We start from the raw sequence: 27,786 nt of genomic DNA on the forward strand, positions 1-27,786 counted from the left end.
TCACTGCACTTAAAAAAGACATCATGGCAGCAGATAGATTGCCTCTGCTCTCGAACAACGTTGGTGATGGCTTATCTGAAAGTGAATCTGAAATTGAACAGTCTAATCCTATACCACATCTGGATCTAGAGAAGAATTTGAATTGCCTCGAGTCTGAAGAATTAATTTCACAATCTGTACAGAATGAAGACTACAGTGAACAAAGAGTTTTACCTTTGCAGGCGGACAAGAAGTACCATTTATTTATATCTTATAGCTCAGAGGATAGAGATGATGCAAACGAAATCTGTGGGTGTATGGAGCAGAGGTTTCATATGAAATGTATGAACTTTGAGCGGGATTTCCAGCCCGGGAAAAATATTGACGACAACATTGCAGACAATATGCGCAAAAGTGTCAAAGTACTCATCATTTTGAGTCCAGCTTATTTACAGAGTCACTGGTGCGTGACTGAAGCACGCGAAGCAGCTCAATTGTCTTTCACGGGTTTTTCCGATGTTAACGTGATTCCGCTACTTCTTCGGCCTTTGGGAAAAGATTTACCCCCCTTTTTGAAGTCTTACGTTTATATCGACGCACAAAAAGAGATTGACGTTCCAGCAAAAATATATGAGGCATATCTGAATCCAGGTAAATGATTATTTCTTTATTTTCACAGATTTGTATGTGGTCATTTTCACTGTGCATGTTAAGTCTTACCTTAGCCCGAAATATCTTACGTTTTCACAATTTTTGATATTTTACGTGCCAGGAAAAAATATCAAAATCATGTAAAAGCCAGGGAAATGATATGATAAGATATTTCGGACTAATCTTACCTCTGATTTTTGGGGTTGGTAAATATGCAAGTTATATTCCCCTTCCTCCCCCTCTCTTTCCTCCCAACCTCTCTTCTTTTGAATCTTTTCCTTGTTCAATTCAAGAAATCTTTAGCATCTGTACGAGGGGTAAACAAAAAGTTCGCGAACTATCTAGTATATATTACATGTATCAAAACCACGATTCAGATCAGAATGAAATTTGACAAACCTATAGTCATGCACGTTATGTTCTATAAATAGCATATGAAAAGTAATGATTTTCTCCATCATTGTGACGTCACAATGTGAAAATGACGTCAATATGTAGGTTACTCGTGACGAAAAATGGTTGTCTCAGTCTTACCTGAGCAACGAACGGCTGTAAAGTTCAACGTATAACTTGGAAATTCCTTTGAAGTATCTTATAATAATTTGTACAAGGTTTATGAAGACAATATACTTTCCAGACGTTCAATCATAAATTGGATTGATTGTTTTAGTGAAGGGGGGTAGATGGTTAAAAGTGAGTTTGTTTTGTACCCCTAGCGAAAGCAATCTGGGGACGATACCGGTATGTGTCCTTTGTTAGGCAATTTTTAATAATAGATCGCGAAGGTACAGCTAAAAAATGGTTGAATATTTGAACAATAATATCATTATTAAATCTCTAAAATATCTTTTTATTTTGACTTTTAACATAATATGATCAAAAGAAGGTCCCTACAACTATATCCATATTTGATAAATGATGTTCCTAAGAAAAAGATCTCGGGTTGTGATGGTCACCATGTTCTTTCTGGGAAAAGATATCATTATCCAACCATCCGATCTCCGGGATTTGGTCATTTCTGACAAATGGACCGTTCTTGTTATAAAAATCAACTTGCATGGTAAGAAACATAAGACTCGTAAAATTATTTTAGCGTCTATGAACAGAATGCTTCAGGGCATGTCACGTGACCGCCTGGAACTTTTTGATCACCCCTCGTACTTTAAAATTATCTTAAACTTTAAAAAAAATTTCTTGAGAAAGATCATGGTGTAATATAATCGTCGAAAATGTATAGGATATAGAGGTTTTAAACTTTTTTCTGACCGAATCAATAAGCTTGTTTTGCATTAGCTTCCTCTCGAGCTTTTACCTTGTGTCCCAGAACATTCTCTTCTCTCACACAAATCTCATCCCCTTGTTTGCCCTCTCCCGACACAGGATGAAAAAATTGGTCGATAGATAGGTGGAAACCTTTTTTTCTCTGAATATTTCAATTTTAATGCTTAATTTTTTAATTCTATTTTCCAGAATGCATGCACCCCTAGAGGTTAAAAATATTCACTCTATTTATTTTCTTTTGCCAGTCGGTCGATCGGGGGCAACAAAATAATATTTAAAGATGGCCTAGGGAACGATAGTATATACAGTAAAACTCGGTTATAATGAAGTCACTGGGACTTATAAACTTAATTACTTCGCTCTATCCGTAATTTGTTAAATCCGTAGAAGGAATTCGTTAAATTAATATAGATAAAGATCCAAGTTAACTTTGTTATATCCGTGAATTCGCAATATCCATGTTCGTAATGAGCAAGTTTTGTTGTATATATATTTTATCAATGCTGTCTTTGCTATACTCTAAATTTTAATCAAGATACATGTAAAACATTAAAAGAAAATGTATCCTTTGTATTAACACCATACAGCCGCGGAGCATCGTTTTTGAAGGTCGGGGGGGGGGGGGGGCAGCCAGAGAAAAAATTTTTTTAGTTACCTGAAAAAGTTGACAAGCAAAAAAAAGGGAAAAATTAAAGTTGCCCACAGTCGAAAATCCTATTTCGTCGTGGTGGTGATGGTGGTGTTGGGGGGCACCTTTTTCCAATGCCAACTACTTCCAGTATCAACTTTTTATACTACATTTTCTTATATCACTAATAGTTGGGGGGGGGGGGCAACAAGCCTTTCAATGAACATTTCCTACATTATAGTATACATAATATTGGGGAAAAAGTGGGGGGTCAGGCTCCCCCTCCTGGCCCCCCTGTTGCTAAGTGCCTGCCATGCACGTCTGTACAACGATATATTAAACTTCATAGATACCGTTATATAGACTTAAAACAATTGTTAAATCGAAGTGTGATAAAAATAAGATGTTTAAAAAGGTTTGAATCATTTTTATTATATATTAGAATGTTTATATTTTTTCAGATTCTATTGATCCATTGCATAAAGAACGGAATGGTGAGTTTGAAATTGTTTGCCTTCTATTTTCCTTTAACAAGTACTGATCATTGTAATCTTTATCAGTAAAGTTGTTAAATATCTACAAAAAAAAAAAAAAAACAAAAAAACAAAAAAAAACCGAAACTCAAAATAAAAAAAAAAGAAAGTGCTTTATATTCAATTTTATCTGTAGATGCTTGTAAATATATTTTATACTGTATTTAAGTACCAGTCCACATAAAAATCAGACAAAACTGTAAAAAAGTGATACATGAAGGTTTTCAGAATATGATGATTTTCCACTCATAGATTTATTTTGAAGTATGAACAATGTATGTAAAATGAAAAATGTTTTGAGTCATGGTAACCATGGAAACCCAGCCAAAGAAATTTCCTTAGCAACCGGCGGATTTATCAGTGTTGAAGGACAAAAAATCACCTATCTTTGAGGCTTCAAATAACACGTAAATACCACGAGAATTATTCTTACTTATGGGTGTAATAAAGATACACATTTATTGTGTTCTAATAATGTAATAAAAAATATTTAGGTCCTAAGTCAGTTCTGTGGTAGACATAGGAAGGTACACATGTTTTACAAGTTTTGCTGATTCAGCATTTTTCGTGATTTTGGCAATATTCAAGGCCAAATTTTTAAAATGGCCAGATTAATACAGTTGTTGCATGCATCTCACATTAAAGCAGAGGTATTTCTCTTTTAGAATTTGAAGTCAAATCCTTGGGCTCTTTTGAAAATCGAATCTGTTGCCTAGCAACAAAAATGGGCTTTTTGATGCATAAAATGAGAAACATTGTAAAAAGTTTACGGAAAAAATCAAATGAGCGGTTATTTATGATAAACGAGATACAAATTTTAAAATGGTATAATTAAATTCGGTCTCCCTAGCACATCATTGAATATTGCAGAATTCTTTATCTCCATAGCAACGACAGGTTCTCCATAGCAACAAGGCAAAGAAAGGTAATTTTGGCGTGTATTCGTGTAATCTTATTAAGGCTTATTCAAATTAAGTCAGAAAAATGTGATTGAGCAAAACTGACTTTTGTTCAATCTTAATTTTTTTCCGTCTTTAATCAACACATGGCAACGATTCCCAGTGCATGGCAACCAATGTACCCTATGTCTCCTGTAAAGAGATTTGACTTTTAGGTCAGTGTTGGTCATGGAAATGAATATGAAATTAATGTGTTGATGATTGTATTTGTGGAGAGTGCTGAAAAAATATATGAAATGTTCCATCAATTGTTGTCATGGTAACAACTACATGTGAGTGAATTTAAAATGGGGTGAGTTTAAAAAACACAGTATAAATTCTTAAACAGAACTGTGACTGGGCTAATTTAAAACGGGACAAAATTTCTTGTATGTGTGAACGGGCAAAAATCATATGATACCAAATTAAGGATGTTTTCCATAGATAATGTTTTAATGTAACTTGTACGATATTGTGTATTAGATTCAAGACACTCGCGGTGCATGGTTTCAATGGCTGCATTTTATTTCCGGAACTGTTTTCATTTCAGATATTTTAAAGTTTTCATCTCTGACATTTTCCAAGCAGTACTTTTCTGCATTGAAAGGAGCTAGGAATTAAGACTTAACCCATGAAAAATATTACAGGATAAATCATGAATAAATCATTGAAATCCAAAATAATGAGTTTTGCAATTGACTTTGGGTTATGTTTTTAACCAAAGGCCATGACATGGGGGGGGGGGGGGGGGGTAGGTTCGGTATTCAGGACCAATTTTTTTCCAAACAGCACCACTTTGAATTCCTAATTTTAAACCTATTCTGCAACGTGTGTGTGGAAAGTGGGGGGGGGGGCTAAACCTACGCAGCAATGTTCAATGACTACACTAGGAAAAGGCTAATCCCCTGCCCCCCCCCCCCCCCCCGGTTCCGACGCCTATGTAGTTTGGTAACTTTATAGCCATAGACAGAGTAGGGGAATAAAAAAAAATGCATTTCAAAACCACTCTAAGTAATATTCAGCATTACTCAATAGTTCCCCACCCAACAAGAACCCCTGACCCTCAGGTCCACACATTTCACAATTCTTGCTCATCATAAATGTTTGATTAACTTCATGGAGTGGATTTTAAAGAAATAATTCATTCTTAGTATATAGTCAAGGACACTCCCCCAAACCCCAGCCCTCTATGATACCCCTCTTCCGGGGGGGGGGGGGCTCGGAATTCACAATTCTGGAAGAACGATCATAGCTATAATTATCATAACTATATGTCTGTAGTCAGTTTGTTAAATACCTGGGAGCAAAGAAGAAGATTAATAATCAAAGATTCATTGAAATTTCACCATTTGATGATTAGAGCCACACCCTAAGTAACACCAGAAATCCTGGACCTTGCGCCATGAAATTCACAACCTGATCCTTTGGCCATGAAATTGACAATTTTCAAAGAGGTACTCTTCCTCATTGTAACTACGCATGTAGTTAGTTGTGTAATACCCAGGGACAGAGAAGAAGATTTTTCATTTTAAAAATGCATGTTTACTATACAATCAAAAGAGCCCTGCATCTTAACACCAGAACTCCTGACCCTGGGCCATGAAGTTCACTATTTTAGATGAGGCACCCTTTCTCATCATAACTATGTATTTTTCAAAGAATTAATGCATGTTAACTATATAATCATTCAAGCCCCGTCCTAACACCAGAAATTCACTACTGTAGAACAGAAATTCTTTCTCATCGTAACTATGTACTTAATTAATTTTACCCAGGAGCAGAGAAGAAGATTTTCAAAGAAATAATGTATTTTCACTATATAATCTATTTAGCCCAGCCCTAGCATATAGAACCCCTGACCCTGGGGCAAAGAATTTTACTATTTTGGTACAGTGTAGAGGACTCAATGCTTAAAACAATCATTCAAACAGTTTCACTGCTTGATGTCTAGAAGTAAAGAAGATTTTTAAAGACTGCATTAATCTAAGTGGTTTTGGTCCCACCCTCAGGCCCCAGGGACCCTGAAATTCACAATTTTGTGTTCCTCTTTTACCCATAAATGGGTTATTTCAAATTTGGTTGAAATTGGTTCAGTGGTTCCAGAGAAGAAGCTAAAAATGTTCAAATGTTTACGACCGCCGAATGACGTACGACGACGAACAAACAGAGATAGCAATAGGTCATCTGAAAGACTCAGGTGACCTGAAATTCTCAGAGGCACATCTCCCTTTTAAAGTGTAGTTTTAAGTTTGAACTCAGATATGCAAGGATGGAAATTGAAAGGCATACAGAAACCACTTCTGGTAAATACAGACCCTTAGTAAGCAATTTCGGAAGGGGGGTGGGGTGGGGTGGGGGTTACAACCATATATTTTCAGTTTGGGCACTATCAACAACCGAAAATTCCTTGGCAAACAAACCAAAAAATAGAAGATCGTCAGAATTAAAAGAAGAGCACAGAATTAATTAGGTGTACTTTTTGAAAATATATGCATTTTTATGAAGAATTTTTCTCAATTAATATTTTTCCAGGTATTTTTTTTAATCAAGTGATACTTTCTGTCTGTTAATCAATGAAAAATTTATAAACTGCAAAAGTTTTAACTTTATACCCCACATAGTTTTGGTGCTATTGTAAAAATAAATTTTTGGACATGTTGACCTTTGACAAAACCTAAACCCTGGTAATGTGTATCTAGCATATATTGTGTTCATTTGAGATAATTTCCATTTTTCAAAAGATAAGATATTTATAAGCTTGTATCTTTAACTTGTTGGGAAGCTGACGCTTATTCAGTTCACAAGGAATCTGTAGCTCTGGAACTTCAAACGCTATTACCCAGAGAAGAGGCCCATAGCAACACGTATCAAAGTAGTGGGAGCAACCTCCAACATCGCTCACCTGAGCACATGGGCTAGGTAAAAACAAATCAGCTCAACACTCAAAAGTTTACTTGGGGAAGGGAGAGGGATGGACTTGAATTTTATACTTCTTGCCACCATATCAATATAAATTAATGGTATTAATGTAAAAACTTTGGGCCAGGAAAGATGAAACTTATGTAGAAGCATGTAGAAGCATCCTCAGGTAGTGTACATTCAAGTCCCCCGGTGGTAGGGTGGGGTCACAACGGACGACCAACGTTTTACTTAAGAATATATAGGAAAAATCTTCTTTTTAATAACAGCAAAGCCATGATTGGTTATGTTTATATGGAAGCATCCTCAGGTAGTGTAGATTCAAGTTTGTTCAAATCATGACCCCCGGGGGTACAGCCACAATGGATGATCAAAGTTTTACATAGGAATATATAGGAAAAATATATAAAAAATATGATTGGTCTTGTTCAAAAGTTAGCATCCTAGGGTAGTTTAGATAAAGATTTGTTAAAATCATGACCCCCAGGATTGGACCACAAAAGTACATAACTTATTTGGAATAAAGCCACAGTTAGTCAAAAAAAAATGTAAGCACCCTTAGTTAGTGTAGATTCAAGTATGCATAGATTCAAGTTTGTTCAAATCACCCCCCCCCGCGTTTAGGATCGGGACCACTTAGGCATTTACTGAATTGATTTTTCCTAGCCACAGTGCTCAGGTGAGCGATGTGGCCCAGGGGCCCCGTGTTACATGGATGAATTCGATGTCAATTGTTTTGTTTATGTTGCATAATATTTCCATTTTAAGATATGAACTAACCGGATACATGAAGATGACCCTCTGACCATTGTTTGCATATTTTTTGAAATATGTTTGCACTACATTAATGCAAATCTCACCAAACAACATACAAAAATAAAGTTTCTACTTGTGTGAGTAGCCATGTTTTAAATTCATTTGTATTTGATCTAGCTCTGGACATCTTGCAATATTTCTTTCAAATGGTGTAAACTTCAGTTTTACGTAAATAACCGTAACTGACTGCGATGCGACTTTTCTTATTTTGATTTATTTTAATGTGCCGCGTGGCCCTCATGAAGCAGTGGTTAGAGTGTCTTCTCTAGAGTCACGAAGTAAGGAGCTGATCCTTATGTCGTGGGTTCGAATCCCACTGTAGGACGCAGTAGGTGCTACCTTTGAGCAACCGCGAACGGTTCTTTTCGTTTGGAAAAAAAACTCTCCAATCTACGACAAGTATCAATAGAATAATTAAAACCCGATCTTCCTAATCAGTTGGAAATATCATTGGAAATGTTTCCATTGTGACGTTAATCATTTTATTTATCTATTTATTTTCATGAGTAATTAATTCATACATTGTAATACTTTCTGAGAAATCTGTTACAAGTGCCTAATCTGTCAATATTATGAATAACGACTACAGAGTATCCAATACTGAAAATGTAACATTGTTTGCTATGTGCTAGAAATAGTTGTTATGGATTAAATGAGTTTAAAAAATACCTTCGAAAAACAAACATTTCAACATCATTTTTTTTCTTCATGGCGTGATTTAGATAAAGATTTACAGGTAACATGAATATGCTTTGTGTCGTTGCTAGGGGAGTGGTGTTGTTGCTATGGAAATAAGTCATTGAACAATATTCAATAACTTGATACAACATTTTAAAGTCTTTCCGAACTATCACCATGCAATTATCAGCATATTACTTGAATATCCAATTACATGACAAACAATACAATCCCAAAGTCAAATCTGTTTTACAGGAGACATAGGAACTTTGGTTGTCATGTACACGAAATCCTTGCCATATGGGTTGATTAAATACCAAAAAAATAACAATAATAAAACCAACATTTCATTGTCAATTTTGCTCAACCGGAATTTTCTGACATTTTTAATAAGTCTTAATAAGATTACACGAATACACGCCAAAATTACCTTTCTTTGCCCTGTTGCTATGGAGAATCTGTCGTTGCTATGGAGATAAAGAATTCTGCAATATTCAATAATGTGCTAGGGAGACCGAATTTAATTACACTATTTTAAAATTTGTATCTCATTTATCATAAATAACGGTTCATTTGATTTTTCCGTAAACTTTTTACATTGTTTCTCATTTTATGCATCAAAAAGGTCATTTTTTTTTGCTAGGCAACAGATTCGATTTTCAAAAGAGCCCATGGATTTGACTTCAAATTCTAAAAGAGAAATACCTCTGTTTTTATGTGAGATACATGCAACAACTGTATTAATCTGGCCATTTTTAAAATTTGGCCTTGAATATTGCCAAAATCACGAAAAATGCTGAATCAGCAAAACTTGTTAAACATGTGTACCTTCCAATGTCTACCACAGAATTGACTTAAGACCTGAATATTTTTTATTACATTATTAGAACACAATAAATGTGTATCTTTTTTACACCCATAAGTAAGAATAATTCTCGTGGTATTTACGTGTTATTTGAAGCCTCAAATATAGGTGATTTTTTGTCCTTCAACACTGAAAAATCCGCCGGTTGCTAAGGAAATTTCTTTGGCTGGGTTTCCATGGTTACCAAGACTCAAAACATTTTTCATTTTACATACATTGTTCATACTTCAAAATAAATCTATGAGCGGAAAATCATCAAATTCTGAGAACCCTCATATATCACCCTTTGTCTGATTTTTATGTGGACTGGTACTTAAGAAAAACATTACTTTTTTGCAGTGGACGATGTTGCCTCTCAAGCTAATAATGGAACCTTTCTTTGTCAGAAGTTTGCCTCAAAAGCAAAATTTTTGGACCATGGCAACTCTTACAGATTTCATCCACTGGAGGATCATGAAAAGGAGAAAATCGCCTCTTTTGACCTCGATCCCATGAAGGTATAATAAGCAAGCTACATGTCCATGTTTCAATTAATACTTTATGCGGTCTGTCATCTTTGCACGCCAAGGGTATCTGATAGGATACTTTCCTCTTTAACCTTTGGTCTATGGTGCTGTTTTGAATATATTTTATTGACAATATGTCAAAGGGATCGGACACAAGTTCTAACAACTTAGATAGTCCTCTCCCATACATAAAATCTAAATAGCCATACAACATTTACAAAATTTTACAATAATATATACATGTACATAGAAGAACAAAGACACTTGTTTTATGAATAAGGAAACAATATCAATTATCAATAATGGTGATTATAAACACAGTGTTGATATCATAAAAATATAATAATTTCAATAGAGATAATACAATTCAGTGTTAATTAAAACGACCTGATTCCTGAATAAAGTTTTGAACAATACCGAATATTTTTTTCGTTTTCCTGCGGAGATAAGGAATCATCTCCCCATAGCAATTTATGCACATTAATCATTTTTACATTATGAGTTACAAGTAGTGCATTCATCATTAAGCGTCTAGGTTCAAAATAATTTCTACAAACAAAGAAAAAATGATGACTATCCTCCTTCATACCACAAGAACAATTTGGATTACTTATGATAACATCTATACAGATCATTATTTAAAATACAATTGTGTCTTAATTTTGTATGTAAAATGTTCAGATACCTTCTGCCATATGAAAAATACTTGGGAGGCTTATCATTATTATTACTCAATTTTCTTTTAGAATTCCTATTGAAGTTATTTCTCTTGTTTCGTTGCTCAGTGAATTCCATTTGAGAACAGTATCGGGGACAAATGACTTGTTGTATCATTCAAGCCTGCATTTAGGTAAAGAATAATGAAATGAATCTTGAGTATTGAAATTTGAAACAGTGTTTCTAACCATCGGTACAATGTTTTTTAAGTAATCAGGAGCTAGGTTATTGTGGATTTTAAACATTGTTAAAAGTTTGGCTTTGTCTCTTCTTATTATAAGAGGTTCCCAACCTGTTTCAATATACAACGAATTTCTTGATGCTAATACTGAAAGACCTGTCACTATTCTTGCGGCTGTCAGTTGAATCTTTTCAAGTTTATCAATATCTGCCAGCGAACAGCCTGACTAAACTTCAGATGCCTACTCAAGTTGTGGTCGAATAAAGGAAGTGTAAAGTTTGGATAACGTATCTCTAGACACTGAAAATTTAAGTTTTTTGAGAAGTCCTAGTTTTTTGTAGCCTTTACTAACAATACTATCAATGTAATCTGACCAACCTAATTTAGTTGAGAAAATAACGCCTAGATGTTTATGTTGTGATACATATTCTAACTGACAGTCTTCAAAAAATAATTCAGGTAACTGGTTTGTATTTTTTAAGCTGAAAATAATACTTTTGTTTTACTTGGATTAAATTTCAATAACCATTATTTGGACCATTCATCCAGAATTTTTAAGTCATGATTTAAATGATGTTTAATGAGACGCACGTCACTCGAGCTTATCGTCTGCAAACAGTTATCATGTTTTCGGCTACATCATTCACATATATCAAAAATAAAAGAGGGCCAAGGACAGAGCCCTGGGGTACCCCAGCATGCACATTTTTCACAGAAGAAAAAAAATTTTTATACATATTTTTTTTTCTATTGTACAAGTAACTTTCCAACCATTCTAACATATTACCGGATATACTATACATTTTTAATTTATAAATCAAACCCCTATGCCAAACCCTATCAAAATCTTTTGATAAATCACAAAAAACCATACAACAATATTGCCCTTCATCAATACTTTTTACAATAGTATGACATGTTTCTAAAAGTTGGTACACAGTTGAGTGACCAGGCAGAAAACCTGCCTGATATTTGAATACAACTCTCTCAAATATTTTACTTACACAACTCAAAAGAGATACAGGTCTATAATTTGAAGTGACTGATGGGTCATCTTTTTTAAATAATGGAAGGACATGTGCTAGTTTCCAACTTTCAGGATAAACTTTAAGTCTAAGAGATTTATTAAGTAACAGACAAAGTGGCTTAGCTATGGATTCTTTACAAGATTTTAACATTTTGTGGCTGATACAATCAGGACCTACAGCTTTATTTACGGGCAGGATAGAAATAATATCAATAATCTCACTTTCTTGGATATTTACGTCACAAAATTTTTGGACTCAAAATCAGGTAGCTCATATTCCTCATCTTTTATATCAGAGATGGATGTAAAAAAGTTATTTAGTAATTCAATTTTCTCTTTATCGGAAAATGCGTATAAAGGATCACCATTCTCATTCAACTGTTTAAAAGGGGGTATTTCGGATGAAGTTTTAGTGTGAAAGACATCTTTTAGTAATTTCCAGTACAACTTGTTATTATTTTTATTTGCGTCGTTTAAATGAGAATCAATGTTGTCGTAGTAATTTGCCCTGGCATATTTTTTTCAAATTATTTACTTTAAATCTAGCTTTCCGAAATTCTTCTTTATCTGATTCTTTCTTGGTTTTCTGCGCTTTATTCTTAATCTATTCCGAAGTCGTATAGCTGTTCCTAGTAATGAATCCATCCTAAATTGAACATGAATATTTCACGACTAATAAGAATAGGGTCTATCAGAGTTTTTGTAACTTGTGTTACTCTCGTAGGTTCGTTTATTACGTTTAAGAGTCCAGCCATGTTCATGATATTATAAATTTCATGATTTGGATTTATTTGAAGAAAATCTACATTAAGATCCCCAAGTATTATAATTTTGTTTGACATATCACTTATTCTTTCAATGGACCATGAAAATTTCCCCCAAAAATCATTGCTCGAGTTTGGTGGACGATAAACACAACAAATGAATAAATTATTGTTTGGTTGTTCAATTTCGATCCAAATACTCTCCATGCTTCGTGGTTCTAAATCTTCCCGTCGAGTAACTTTTAGAGAGTTAGAGACATATACTTGCCAGTATCATGATTCCCCCTCCATATGAATTCCTATCCTTTCTAAAAATATTTCCAAATCCCTCAATATAAAGATCATCATTGCTAAAGTTTGAATTTAAATGGGTTTCTGTAAAGCATAATATATCAAAGTCCTGTACTAAGTAAATCAACGAGTCTATTTTATTTCTGATACTTCTTACATTCAGATGTATTATATAAAGGGAGTTCTCAAAAGATGGACCAGGATTAATCTCAATATCCCCAGATAAGAGTATTTTCAAAAATATGAAAAGCTGAGAAAGATAATTTATAATAATTAAATATGAACCTTTTTTTTTTAGATGAATTCGAAATAATGTATTCAGTTTATGCAGAAAGTAAAATAAATCAGCAATGTTAAAAACCTTGAATGAGGACCTTTTCAGTATTCCTCTACATTTCATGTCTATGGTGCTGTCGAAAGAAAGGATTGTTTTCTTCAAGTCAACGACAGATATTATTTCCCGATATTATAAAGAATCAAGAAATTTAACCCGAACACAGATGTCATTCACCAAAAAAAAAAATGCAGATTGGTCTCCACTCCAATTGCAACAAAAGAAAAAAGATGTGTTTGTGAAACACTATGCGCCCGAGGGAACAAAGTTCCCAAAAATATTTTTAGCATATAGGTCACAGTCAAGGTCACAAGGTCATTGATCTAAATGTCATTTGAAGGAACTTTATGGTGGAGTATGCATACGAAAAATTAAGTCTGTATCTCCAATGGTTCAAAAGTTATGGCGAAAGTTTGAAAAAAGCTATTTTCAGCATATAGGCCACATGCAGTCACGGTCACAAGGTCAATGACCTTTGTGTCATTTGTATGTGCCTAATTAGTAAAGTATGCATACCAAATATGAAGTCTCTATCTTTTATGGTTCAAAAGTTATGGCGAAAGTTCAAAATAGCTATTTTTAGCATGTACAATGTAGGTCACAGTCAATGTTACAATATCTCTGACCTTGGTGTCATTTGAAAGAACTTTATAAGAGAAGTATGCATACTAAATAATAAGTCTCTGTCTCTCAAGGTTCAAAAGTTATGGCGAAGGTTAAAGTTGAGAACAGACAAACAGACAGGGCAAAAACAATCTATCGATCCGGGCGCATAAAAAATCTTAACTTTTTTCAACACCGTAGGCCAAGGGTTATGGAGGAGAGTATTTTAACAGAAATTATTGACTAGCAAAGATGGTGGTCTGTTGATATATATTTTTGAAACGTCATATTAACAAAAATAGAGATGCAGTCTATATGAATTTCTTTTTGACAGAAAGTGTTGTTTGGACAATAATTATAAACAATTTTTAATGCAATTATATTTTCAGTGTACTCAGCATTACAACGCCCTTATGGATGATTTAAATTCAAGAACACTCTTTCAGAATTACCAGCTTTTTGTTTCCAAATGGCGTTTTCTGTTTTTATGTGGAATAATTCTGATAATTGTTTTCATTTGTGCCGGATATGATTTAATCTGGTGGGACGATTTCCGGGTTTTTGCAATTATCCTGACGATCATTGGGTGTTGTCTTGTCGTTTTAGTTTTTCCGTGTTCACTGTGTTTTATGTATATCTGTAGGAGAAATGTGAGTATTTATATTTGTAGCTGTCGTAAATTTGTTTAAAATTTTAATAGTTTTAGTATTAAACTAACTTCAAAGTGAATATAATTAGATCTATAATAAAAGATATTGCTTTGGGTACGAACCTCGAGAGTACCAACTTTTTAAAAAAAATCATAGAGTGATTTTTCTCAAAGAAGAATTTTTTACCTATTAATCAATAAAGTAAATACTAAATTCATAAAATGAAATATGACTTTTATACATATTTAAGAAACGGCAAAATTCATGAACAGAGCATAAATCTATACATGAACTTGCAAACAGTCTGTTAAATTTTCGCCCATCTCCTTTAAATGTATTTGATAACAATCTCTGTTTAATTTTGTAGCTATCGTCATCTATTCGCATCATCGTGTTTCGTCTAAATGCAAAGTTCTACCAGAATAGTAAATGTTTGATCTTCTATGATGACAGCAACGTCTCCAAACCCACTGTATCCTTGAAAAGTTTTAAGAGTACATGTTTAGAAATATTTTTTTATATAAATATTTGTTCATATTTATAAATATATACACGCCCTTCCCTTTTCATTTTTTCTCCTTACATTTTTGACTAGCTGAACATTTTTAAGTACGATAGCACCGAATGCAGAGTAAGTGAGACATTGCGCTTCATAATCATAACTCATCGATTTAGAAAAAAAATCTCCTAAATCTCAAAACTTCCGTTACATAATATTGATACTTGCAGAATTATGTTTGTCTAATGCTGAAGAAAAAGAGACCGACAATGAATGAAAACTATATAAAGGTATGAATTGTTATTGAGAAATTTATTTCACTTTTAAAAAAAAATTATATATATTTCTTTCAATTTCAAAATTTTAATACAACTTAACTAGGATAGAGTCATTCCATGAATTTTTTTTTGTTTTAGACAACTGCAGATGACTTGATTGAAAGAATTTTGGAAGATCTACAGCAGAGAAATGGCTTAATAAACTGGTCTTCTTTACCGGAGAGCGCCAGTAAGCGCCATAGGACCAGGAACGACAGAGTTTGTCTGTGTGAAATGGTAGAGGATAGCATCAACCAAGAAAATAGTGGCAGCAATAGAGGGACCATTGAGGTCTAAATTTAGTTTGGAAAACCTGGAGAATCGCGTTCATTATCTAGTCCACGCCAAATATTAAAGCATGTGCTTGATATTGTACTTATCAGTTTCAAAAGTTAGCATTTCTAGTCAACAAAAGACATTTTCTTTACTTCATACCATTACCTTTTCTTTTATTTTTCGTGATACACAGTGTATATTGACATAACAGGCACATTGAGTTCACATCATTTTACGTCAGAAAATTAATATGAATTTTGAGCGCCATTTATGAAACATGCTCAGAGCAACAACCCTGTAGCACAAGGAAATAAACGTCGATTCCGTTTTGTCTTTTATCTTATCTTAGTTGATTGCAAAATTTAAGTGTCTGTATAAAAAATTCTTGGATGAAAATATCTGCAAGGTAATGTAAAAAGAAGGTATTTAAATAGAAAAAAAAATTATAGTGCAAATGTCATTAAAGAGTTTTCAGTAGGTCAGTGTGAAATAAAAAAAAGTACCGCGAATTTAGATAGTCTAACTGAAACGATTTCTCAACGTGGCTAAACCTGAAATAAAATATATGGAGATAACGAACAGTATTCAATATCAAAAGTCCACAAAACAAAACAAAATAAGAGCAGAGCAAACAGGGACCTCCAAAACATGAGGTCGAATCAGGTGCCATGGAGGAGTGAGCATCCTATGCCGACCGTTCAAACCCGCCGTGTGCTCCTTGTCATGATCGGGAAATAACGGGAAATCCGTCTCAATTCATTTGCTCAGGGAAGGGAAGGTCGTTCACTATAACCAAAAATGTTCACCAAAATTCGCACTGGTTGTCTCGATACTGAGAAACTAAGATTGGTGGATTTCCTAGGGTGTGTGTGAGCCACAGAAACGATTAATTGACCAAATTATTATTACATAAAAATAGATAAGTAATCGGTAAATATAATTCTCAAAAATTCTACTTTTTTGAATTATGTGATATTAATTACTATATTCATGCAAATTTCGCTTAAGTACTTGAATATCCTTACTATAAAATTTACAAATATGACAACACGAATAAACACAAAAAATGATATATAATTGAATGATATTATTGAATTAGGTGAGTAAACGCTTCATTTTTTGTTAACAAATAATGTGAGGCGGTGGATAGATGTTCATTTTATTCTTGCAAAATTGATGCCTTTAAGTAATAAGGGATCATTTTCGCCCCAGCGTCTTTTGCAACAAGGGATCTCAGTTTATAAAGTTTCATCCGTGAGGCCTGTTTCTTTGTCCCACAGTCGGATTCAAATCTGCAATATCAAGATCGACTCCTTACTTTGCGGTCAACATGCTAATCACTGCGTTACGCGGGTGCCGCATACTGTTTGTTATGCGTTAATATATTTTACAAGAGACAGAAGTATTTCGATGGTAACATTCATTATTCCAAACGTAAAAAAATTTATACCATATTTTTATTACAACGGATAAACTTCAGAGTATTAATTTCTTAATATTTAAAAACATACAATACATGTATTTAACGGTGTATAACTTTATTGAAAAACAATTCATAAAAATGTCAAAGTTGGAACATGTTAAAAGAAAAGCAAGCAGCAATCAACTAACATATATATATATATATATATATATATATATATATATATATATATATATATATATATATATATATATATATATATATATATATATATAGACTCTTTTTTTCATGTACAATAAAATACGGTGGTAAAAAAACATACTCAAGTAAGAATGTATATTTCAAATACATGATGCTATACTGGTCTTGACTCAATATCTTCAATTAAAGATCGTGAATCGTCCTGGAAAAATTAAAAAAAATAATATACAGTCAATATGTCATGTGTAGTTACTTTTAAAGTAGCACATAAACTACATGTATATGTTATCGCCTGCGTTCACTTAATGCTTGAATTCTAGTAGAAACTTTACACACACCCTAACACACATACAACGAGAGAGAGAGAGAGAGAGAGAGAGAGAGAGAGTCCAAAAACTACCAAATAATTTTTTTTTAATCTAGTAAAAGTACTCACCCAACCTCCTTGCGATAAATATCTTTGATGTTTAGGTCGGCCTTTATAACAGCAAACTATGCATATTAATGCAAAGAAACCCGAAAAACCAGTACAAATCAATGCTAGACCACTATTGACATAGGATTCTTGATCAAAACACACGTGCCCAGGATCCCCTACATCCGGTAAGGTGTGTTTCGGACATACGTCATAACAGCGACCCTCATATATGTAACGACTGCTTTTCGAACATTCGTACCCCATGATACATTTTCTACGGTAAATGACGTAATAATTAGGACAGACCGTCACACAATCAGTCAAAGGATTGTCATAATTACTGTAATTATCATACCGATATGGTTTGTAATTTGGGCAATCATTACTACATTTGTGTCCTACTATTACTTTAGAAGAGGGACACTTGTTAACACATCGGTTAACGTCCACGTATAAATTTTTGGAACATTTCTTAGTACGTTCCCAATGTAACATTCTCTTTATAGGTATTGTTTGGGCATGAAGTGCTGCGTGTGCAGATATTGTTTATTATCAACATACTCTCCGGACACTCTCCTACACAGTGAGGTGTGTTTTCAATTAGAACTGTACCATTAGGACAAAAAGACGAATTCAAGCACACTATTCCTTGGTTTGTTCGTCTCTGAAGCGCCGATATCTTTGAACACACGTTAACACACTGTTTGTTTTCGATGTAGAAGTGCTCTCTTGGACATTTTTCAGCACACTTTTTCCCATTATAAACGTAATGATCAGGACATGATTGTACACAAGTGACATTGTCCATATAAATGTACGGGTATGTTTTCGGACATTCTAATGTACAGTTTGACAGGATATATTTCATATAAGTCGGACATTGATCAAAGCAGAAATATTTGTATTGATAAGCATTTCCAGGACACTTTTTCACACAAATATGTTCATGTTTTCCCTGTTGTACCTTTGTGTAGTTTAAAGGAAATGTTTTTGGACATGCCTCGACACAGGTACTATTGAAAACCAAAGTGTTGCTAGGACAATCAGTCACGCATGTTTTATTCTTTATCCATGCAAAGAACTATATGCAGTATATTGCATATATTTGCCCCCACAAAAATCAAACTTTGAAAACTTTCTGAAATGTGCTGAATTCAATAAATTGTATGAGAAATATAAATTAACAGAAAATATTATAGTGTCAAAGCAGTGTATTCACAATTTTTGTTTTTATGACGTCACAAACTAGTCCCATTTTATATCCTTTTTCAGAAAGAGGACAAAATGGACAAAATTTCAACAATTTTAGCTTTAAAATTTATAGAGCGCAAGTTTGTTCAGGACCAATATTGACATATTTCATTGATATTATCATTCTACACATTATATCAAAATATTGATCCTGAACACACATGCGCTCGGTGACTTTTACTCAAAATATCGACGAAATATGTACAATTTTCTGTAAAATTCATAAAAAACTGAAATTTACGTCATGTTTGTGACGTCATTACGTACATATGGCGTCATTACTTGTGAAAATATTCAGTGCTTTGAAGTCAGCATATACTCCCCTGTTTAAGAACTTAATTAAATATATCTCCATCAAAGTTTGATTTGGGGGGCAAATATATGCAATATACCGCATATAGTTCTTTATTAAGTGGACATTTTGAAACACACTGGTGATGGTGCTCTGAAGTCCTTTCTTCTGTATTAATGAAGAGACGATCTTTTTGACACGTTTCTACACATTTTCCGCGATATTCAAACGGCGATTTGGCTGGACAATCAGTCACACATTTCTTATTTTTCATCCATAGAAATGTATCGGGTGGACACTTCGCGACACACTGCTGAAGATATATAGATGCTTTTTTTTGCTGGTGTAGTGTTAATAAAAGGACGGTCTTTTTGGCATGTTTCTACACATTTTCCATGATATTCCAGCGGCGATTTGGCTGGACAAACAGAAACGCAAACGTTTCTATAAGAGGCCATCATATCATTGCAATGTTCGGAACACACGAAAATTTTATTAAATACTGAAGTTCTGAGAGAAGTAAAAGGACTTGAAGGAGGACATGTTGATCGACATGTTTTATTGAAAAGCAAAGGGCGGTCATCGGGGCACGACAATTCACATTTGGTGAAATTCTGCATGGAAAAAGACGGACACTCTTTTAAACAGTGATAAAAATGATTAAAACGGAACTTGAATGGGTGGGAAACCGGACACTTCGATGAGCACGTCTTGTAACCTGAATAACAGACCCCTTCACAAGAAACTGCCGTTATATACTTTGCTTCAGATGGACATGTCATCACACACGATTTGTTGTATCCGATGGTGTATTCAGGGCATGAATCAAGACAATTTCCTTCGAAACAATACGGGTATTCCTTTTGGCAAATAGATTTAGGGCAATGAAAATGTTCTACATCGCTGACACAGTACTTGATGAATCCGTTATATCTAGCAAAAGTGTGCGATGGACAGGAGTTGTAGCACTGTTTTCTGTACACATATTGTTTTGCTGGACACGCTCTTTTACATGTATACTGCCATTCCCAGTCATTTCCCGCTCGAACAATAACTTCTGTAGGAAGGCATCTTACATCTTGTCCCTTTGTGAAACAGATTTAAATTAATGTCATTTGTTAAAAAAATAGCTTTTTTGGTAGCAAAATGTGTCACAAACGATTTTTGTTGTACTTAGAACAATGTAAAACATGGTTAACTAGATCATGATCATCTTCCCAAGTCAAGGGTTTCTGATCCGCTCCGCTCCACATATACCCTTGACCGAATAGGCTAAATTTGACGGGGTTTACTGTCACGCCATCTAGTGAGATTACACATTTTACACTCAACTGACCTCTGCTATTAGCCAATCAGAGTAAACATATTCACAGAGAATTCGAGATTATTGGTAGTCGTTAATAAATTCAATATAACTAAGTTAAAATCTGATACAAACCTTTAACTGGGCTATTTAATGATAAAGACGTTATCCTTGGGACTAAAACTGACGTGTTTTTCTGTTTAAGATTTAGTTTCAGTTTAAATAAAACAATGATTTTGATTGGTTCATGAAAACTTGCATGAGGCCAATCAGAGAACGCATTTCTAACCCCGTCAATCTTAGCCTATTCGGTCAAGGGTTTATGTGGAGCGGAGCGGATCAGAAACTCTTGACTTGGGAAGATGGATCATGATACGCTGTGAAAAGTTTTTTCAAATACAAAGTTCGCCGAAAAATGGCTAAAATATTGCCGGCTCGGCTTGAAGCACTAATCAATCCATCAAATACAAAGTTTCCAATTTCACGAAAAATTGCTTGCATTCCTCATATACGATACCAATAAAAAGCTAGCCTACCCTCTCCTAACCATCTTAAAACAAAAAAATCTAAGATAGAGGCAAGCTAACGTCCCGTATATTTTTTTTTTTATATATCTTAGGGTCATTGAAATTATATTCCTGAACATTGGCACGAGTTGGATGTAAACTTACACGAGCTTAAACATTTCCTATTGATCTATATTATTTTTTTAATTAATTTAAATAATTAAAGATTAATGAGAAATTTTTGTATAAGTATCAAATTAGTACTCTTCAGTATCAGCGTCTTTCCTGCATGCATGTGTTCAGTGTCACATCATTCCAAATACCCTTCAAGCGTCTGATGATTTTATTTTATTGAGGCTAATAATTATTTCAATAATCATTTCAATTTTGTGTTAAAATTAACATATCTTACCTAGCTGCCACTACTGTTTATGAATATTGCATTTGAGCGAATAGACATTTTTTGTCTACAACTCTCGTTTTTGGAATATTTCTGGACAAAGGCAAACTTAAGGTAAAATTTTCTCGACATTCATATTTCACATGTGTATTCCTTGAGACAAGACCTTTTTTGGGTATCACCAAATTTGAACTTTGAACCTTGACCTTGGAGTTTGACCCTACTTTTAAAGAAAAATTGCAAACTTTTATTTGGGCCATATCATTTGAAAAGTGAATACCAAGACTTTTATACTTTACATTTGTATTTTTGTAGCAAGACCTTTTATTGAGTACAAACAACTTTGACCTTTTGACCTTGACCTTGGAGATTTCTGTACTCATAAAAAACTTTAACCTTGGTCATAACTTTTGAAAGGTAAGGGCTAAGGCTTTCATACTTCACATATGTAATCATTGTGAAAAGACGCTTCATTGGATTCCAAGAACTTTGACCCTTTAACTTTGAGCTTGGAGTTTGACCTATTTTTCAAATACAACCTTGAACTTTTTTGAAGGGTTTGATCTAGGGCTTTTATACTTCACATATTTAATCCTTGTGACAAGACCTTTCATTTGATATCAAGAACTTGGACCCTTTGAACTTGTCTTTGGAATTTGACCTACTTTTTACAAACTTTAACCTTGGCCATAACTTTTGAACAGTAAGGGCTAAAGCTTTCATGTTTCACATATGTTATCATTGTGACAAGACCTTTCATTTGATATCAACAACTTTGACCCTTTGACCTTGGAGTCTGACCTACTTTCTACAAACTTAACCTTGGTCATAACGTTTGAAGGGTAAGGGCCAGCACTTTCATACTTCCCATATGTAATCCTTTAGACAAGGCCTTTCTTAAGAAATCAACAACCTTGACCCTTTGACTTTGACCACGGAGTTTGTCCTACCTTTAAAAACGTCAATCTTGCTCATAACCTTTGAACGGGTGGCGCTAGGGCTTTTTCTAATTTCACATTTGTATTTCTTGCGAAAAGGCCTTACTAAGGGTACTGCATTTGAGAGAGCTTACCTTTCGCTATGTTGCTATACAGGGGCATCAGTGTTTCACAAACACATCTTGTTCAGTCAAGTTTTGACACATATTTGTTAGGGTTTTTGTTTTGTATTTTCACTGTCTATATAGTAAGCGATACTTAAGATATCAGAAAATGATTATAAAGCCTCTTTAAAGACCCCGATTTTTACACAAATATTAAGTTCCATCAATAAAAATTAAATCATTCTGACTTGATTTTTCATAAGAGATATTTTGATATAAAATGGATTTATACAGAACAATTTATTTCAACAAAAAACGTCATTGTCCAGAACTTTTTTGACAACTCTCGTATATATACCTACATGCCTAACCGTTTTGTTGAACTAAAATCTTTTACTTTTCTTAAGCAATGACTAGATTGATTTATTGTATAATGTTTAATGTCCCTCTCGAGAATTTTTCACTAATATTGAGACGCCACCACTTGCTGGTGGAGATATGCAAATTTTATTTATAAACTCGGCACTGAGGGCAATTGAGCAGGGAGGGATCTTTTTCGTGCCAGCACCCACTGCGACACGGGACCAGTCTCGGTTTATACGGTCTCGTCCGAAGGATCGGTCTCCACGTTCCACAGTAGGATTCGAACCCGCGACATAAGGATCAACTACTTACTGAACGCGACTCTAGAGCAGACGCTCTAACCATGCGCCATGCGGGCAACAGCTAGCAATGACTAGAAATAGCTCGCGTAAACATGTAAATTCCCATCTATTTTTGTCTTAACACTCACATTTTTATAAAAATAGCATTTCATGTATGATTCAAAAGTCAGATTTGTACAAAACATCATAAAAAGCATAACAGCACATTACATTATGTGGCAAATAATACTTACTTGAATCAAGGGTAAAAAGTAACTCGATAAACAGAACAAAGAAACTAAGTGCCTCATAACTATATGCATGGTCATGCAGTGTGATCATCATTATAAACGTAATTAATAATGTATGGCGCTCTCTATATGACATAATTATTAGTTAAATAATTAATTTTGTCGAAAACAAATTCAAGAAATATGTAAAAGTAAAAAAATAAAGAAGTGTTTATCCAAATAAAAATAAAAAGAAAAGACAATTGAGAAGTTCATCATCTATATACATGTAGAATAAAGAAAATGATATTAGGGCAATGCAACAGACATCGTGTAAAACTTAGGCTAAATGAAAAATGACACTATCTGGATTCCAAACTTCTCAGAAATGAAATTGAGAGTAAATGGAAATCACATTGCTGGAACTTAGAATGATGGCAGCAGACAGATTACCTCTGCTTTCAAACAACATTTGTAGTGATATATCGGATAGTGAATTTGAAAACAAACATTTTAATCATACATTGCATCTGGATCGAGAGGAAAATTTGAGTTTCACTGAATCTGAGAATGCACAGTCTCTACAGAATGACGAACACTGTGAACTTGACGTTTTACCTTTGCAGTCGGACAAGAAGTATCATTTGTTTATATCGTATAGTTCAGAGGATAGGGATGATGCAAACGAAATCTGTGGGTGTATGGAGCAGAGGTTTCATATGAAATGTATGAACTTCGAAAGGAATTTCGTTCCCGGGAAAAATATTGACGACAACATTGCAGAAAATATGCGGAAAAGTGTCAAAGTTCTAATAATTTTGAGTCCAAACTATTTACAGAGTCATTGGTGCGTGACTGAAGCACGTGAAGCAGCTCAATTGTCTTTCACGGGTTTTTCCGATGTTAACGTGATTCCGTTACTTCTTCGGCCTTTAGGAAAAGATTTACCTCCCTTTTTAAAGTCCTACGTTTACATTGACGCACAAAGAGAAATTGATGTACCTGCAAAAATATACGAGGCTTATCTGAATCCAGGTGTCACTGATTTTTTTTATTATAATTTTTTATGCATAATTTCAATTTTAATTTGATAAAGTGCTTGTAATTCTAATCCCAACAAAAATTATCAAGTTCAAGTTCAGTTTATTCGCCCAAACAAAAAAAACTCAGGCACGTAGGAACATAAAAAGGGGGCGGGCAGCCTCCCCCCACTTTTTTCAAAAATAATTTTTACATTAAAATGTTCATTAAAGGCTGGTTGCCCCCCCCCCCCCACACACACACACACTTTTGGCTGAAGACAATAAAGTGATATAAGGGTAATGTAGTAATTGTATGAAGAGCATTTGATACTGAAAGAAGTTTGTGTTAAAATATGATTGATTATGTTTGTTTGGGCAAATTTATTCTTTTTCTCTGGCTGCCCCCCCCCCCCCATCCCCTTGTGTGATCATTCATAAATGATATAAACCACATGCACATGTTACAGATTTTCTGTATGCAGTTTAACCAAGGGTTGCTAAATTTCCATCGTAATAAAGTTTTAACGTATATTTGTATAATACATTTACAATTTTATTTAACGGGTCTGAAAAACGCTTTGCCTAGTATGAGATCATTCTACAATATCATTTTATATGTTGAAATCTATATAGAGTATTTTAGATGTAAACGTTCAGTAACATCAAGATTTTCAAAACCCCATACTTCAGAGTCATACAATTAAACTGGTACAACAACTTTACCAAAAAGATCAAACTTGCAATCAACAGTTAATTTAAATTGTCTAATTTTTCTTATAATGCCGTACATAGCTTTTTTTTTGTTTTACAAATTTTAACTCCTAAATATTTAAATTCTGTAACATTTTCTATAACTTTTCTCAACATTATTTTGAAAATACAGAAATCTTTGTTTTAAACCTTCATCACCTGCATACGGAGTTTATATATCTGGCAGTCCAATATCATCTCAGACAGTCTGAATCATCCTTAAAGAGGTATACTTATGTACGAAACACCCCAAGGATTAAACAATGGCATTCACTTGCAAATTTCCATTGTGGACAATATGTATGAAATTCATTTAGTGCATGTTGTAGTTCATCCAGGGTTTTCTTAAGAGTTGAAATAAATTTATTTTTTTCCTGTAGGTTCAATTGATCCTTTACATAAAAGACGGAATAGTGAGTTTTTATTTGTCAATAAAATTGGTTGTTTATAGTGATAATAATGTGTAATGCACATATTGATTTAATAAATCAATTATCAATCATATACTTTTTATGTTCCACGCTTTTATGACCAGTGCATGTAAAAATATCTTTTGCTTTTTATTTATTATATTTTTGAAATTAATTAAAGATCTTTTTATTGCAGTGGACAATGCCACTCTAAACACATATAATGGAACCTTTCTTTGTCAAAAGTTTGCCTCGAAAGCAAAATTTTTGGACCATGGCATCTCTTACAGATTTCATCCATTGGAAGATCACGAAAAAGAGAAAATCGCCTCTTTTGATCTCGATACCATAGAGGTAATAGCAAACTGCATATTCACATTCAATGTTTTATAAGTGATCAACTATTTGTAGGAAATCATTACTTTGCAACTTCTGAATTTACTGAGTGGAATCAGGGTTCTTTTAGTGGGGTCTAAGAGGCATGTATTCTGCCCCATCCTTACTGTTAAAAAGTGCATGTTGTTTCCGAATTCATGAAATAAAAATTCATACAAATGATTCGAAACACAAATAAAAGTCCTTTAAAATAAATGTATAAGTAAATCAGAATCGGTATTAAAAAAGGTCTTAATCTTTTGCTCCAAAAAAAGGTCAATAAATACCCTGCAAAAGAGAAAAAAATAGTACTACTCTGACTTGAATTAATTTTGAAAAATATTAATTATGATATTTTCCCAATTTCCATATAACGTCGATGCTAGTACATATACTTTAAAATCCTCTGGTTTTGATTCTGGTGTATGATATGGCTATGGGTACTGAAACTAGATTGTTTTCGTGAAAATCTTCTCCAAATTACAGTTTTGTTCTGGTGTCCATGAAACTTCCTTCACAAGTAGGCCACACAAAATTAAACCTAAAAACACATATTCCTAATATCTTTTTTTATTTTTAAGAATAGTGTTGTCACGGTTACGACTAATATAAAAAAAGCCAGTTCAATTCTTTCAAAAGGCTTGCCTTCTTTTAGTTTTAGTCAAACATCAATAAAACTTGCCAGTCAAAAACATTTACCCAAGGATTTTTTATTCTTTTTATTGCTGTTGTCATTGTTTCAAGTCCAAATGTCTTTTGTCATAAGTTCAAACCAGTAGAGCTACAGTCTCCTCAGAAATTTCTGTTCTTTTTTTTAATTTTTTTTTAATTTAAAAATTGTAAAATGCAGATGTAAATAATCAAAATTTTCAGACAAACTGAAGTAGTGTGAATGGAAATCTTTGACTGTTAATTTTTTCAATAGATATTTTATTAAAGAAAAAAGTGGTTTTCATTTTATTTTTACAGTGTGCTAACCATTACAACGTCATTAAGGATGAGTTGAATTCAAGAGCACTTTTCCGGAACTATCCTCTTTTTGTTTCTAAAGGGCGTTTTTGTCTTTTATTTGCAATAATCCTGTTCACTGCTAGCATTTTTGTTGGTTTCTGCCTCATTCTCCGAGAGGGTGGATTATTCGCTATCTTAGCTTTGCTTGGATCCGTTCTTGTCATTCTGATTTGCCCGTGTTCTTTGTGTTTCATGCACTGTTGTAGGAAAAACGTGAGTATACGTTTATCAAAGTAAAGCATATATTTCCTTTGTAATTTACGTTATATGTAGTATAAAAAAGAGCACACTGTTTTGATTTTAAAAATATGTCGATAAATGCCGCTTTTATTTTATTATTTGATTTGTAGTTATCATCATCGATTCACACCATCGTGTTTCGCCTGAATGTGAAGTTTTACCAGAATAGTAAATGTTTGATCTACTATGATGACAGCACCGTCTTGAAGCCAAGCGTATCCTTGACAAACTTTCCTAACAACTGTTTATATTTAACACTTTATATAAATAATTAAATATATTTCGTATTGTAATAACATTTGGCCTTACATTTTTCCATCAGCTGAACATTTTCAAGTACGACACCACTGAATGCATCTAGTATGTAAAACATTGCACTTTATAATTATAACTCACTGATTTAGAAAACAAAATATTAAAATGTCTCAAAGCGATTAGTTACACCGGTCGTTAAATATAATTGTAGAATTATTTTTGCCTGATGCTGAGGAAAAAGAGACCTAGAATGAATGAAAACGATATAAAGGTATGATAAGCTTTTTTCAGTGTCTAACAAACTGTAATGTCTTTCTTTCAATTTCACAATTTTAATAGAACTTAGAAACATTCCTTTAAACTTTGGATTATAGGAAATTGCAGATGACTTGATTAAGTGGAAGTTGGAGGATCTGCAACAAAGAAATGTGGATTTCGCTACCGGAGAGCGCCAGAAATCGTCACAGGACCAGGAACTACAGAGCTTGTCTGTGTGAAATGGTGGAGAGAAAATAGAGGGACTTATAGCAATAGAGGGACTATTGAGGTCTAAATTTAGT

At 33.8% G+C, this 27,786-nt stretch overlaps 3 protein-coding genes across 6 annotated transcripts; 2 read left to right on the forward strand and 1 right to left on the reverse strand.

Moving 5' to 3' along the window:
- Positions 1 to 15: 15 nt before the first annotated feature.
- Positions 16 to 27,655, forward strand: LOC134278912 (uncharacterized). Of its 4 annotated transcripts, XM_062761216.1 has the most exons (8): positions 16 to 630; positions 3,001 to 3,033; positions 9,628 to 9,785; positions 14,101 to 14,361; positions 14,729 to 14,833; positions 14,957 to 14,992; positions 15,091 to 15,150; positions 15,277 to 15,782. In XM_062761216.1, the coding sequence occupies exons 1-8, from the start codon at positions 24 to 26 to the stop codon at positions 15,472 to 15,474; spliced, it is 1,458 nt and encodes a 485-aa protein (XP_062617200.1). In that variant the 5' UTR covers positions 16 to 23; the 3' UTR covers positions 15,475 to 15,782. The 4 variants fall into 4 exon arrangements, with proteins under 4 accessions (XP_062617200.1, XP_062617204.1, XP_062617202.1 ...); XM_062761220.1 differs by lacking the exons at positions 14,957 to 14,992; positions 15,277 to 15,782 and adding an exon at positions 27,601 to 27,655 and having other exon boundaries at positions 14,729 to 14,855; XM_062761218.1 differs by lacking the exon at positions 14,957 to 14,992 and having other exon boundaries at positions 14,729 to 14,855; positions 15,277 to 15,380.
- LOC134278900 (proprotein convertase subtilisin/kexin type 5-like) lies at positions 17,151 to 23,268 on the reverse strand. Its single transcript, XM_062761200.1, has 4 exons — positions 23,188 to 23,268; positions 19,305 to 20,123; positions 17,514 to 18,576; positions 17,151 to 17,279 (listed from the first exon to the last, which is right to left on the reverse strand). The coding sequence occupies exons 1-3, from the start codon at positions 23,260 to 23,262 to the stop codon at positions 17,968 to 17,970; spliced, it is 1,503 nt and encodes a 500-aa protein (XP_062617184.1). The 5' UTR covers positions 23,263 to 23,268; the 3' UTR covers positions 17,151 to 17,279; positions 17,514 to 17,967.
- Positions 23,572 to 27,396, forward strand: LOC134278916 (uncharacterized). The gene is made up of 6 exons (XM_062761227.1): positions 23,572 to 24,198; positions 25,316 to 25,348; positions 25,542 to 25,699; positions 26,690 to 26,944; positions 27,082 to 27,186; positions 27,294 to 27,396. The coding sequence occupies exons 1-6, from the start codon at positions 23,595 to 23,597 to the stop codon at positions 27,330 to 27,332; spliced, it is 1,194 nt and encodes a 397-aa protein (XP_062617211.1). The 5' UTR covers positions 23,572 to 23,594; the 3' UTR covers positions 27,333 to 27,396.
- Positions 27,656 to 27,786: the final 131 nt, after the last annotated feature.

This window comes from Saccostrea cucullata, unplaced genomic scaffold (genome assembly GCF_032062105.1).
Source record: "Saccostrea cucullata isolate Sc308-1 unplaced genomic scaffold, CSIRO_AGI_Scuc_v1 ctg1817, whole genome shotgun sequence".
Taxonomy (NCBI): Eukaryota; Metazoa; Mollusca; class Bivalvia; order Ostreida; family Ostreidae; genus Saccostrea; species Saccostrea cuccullata.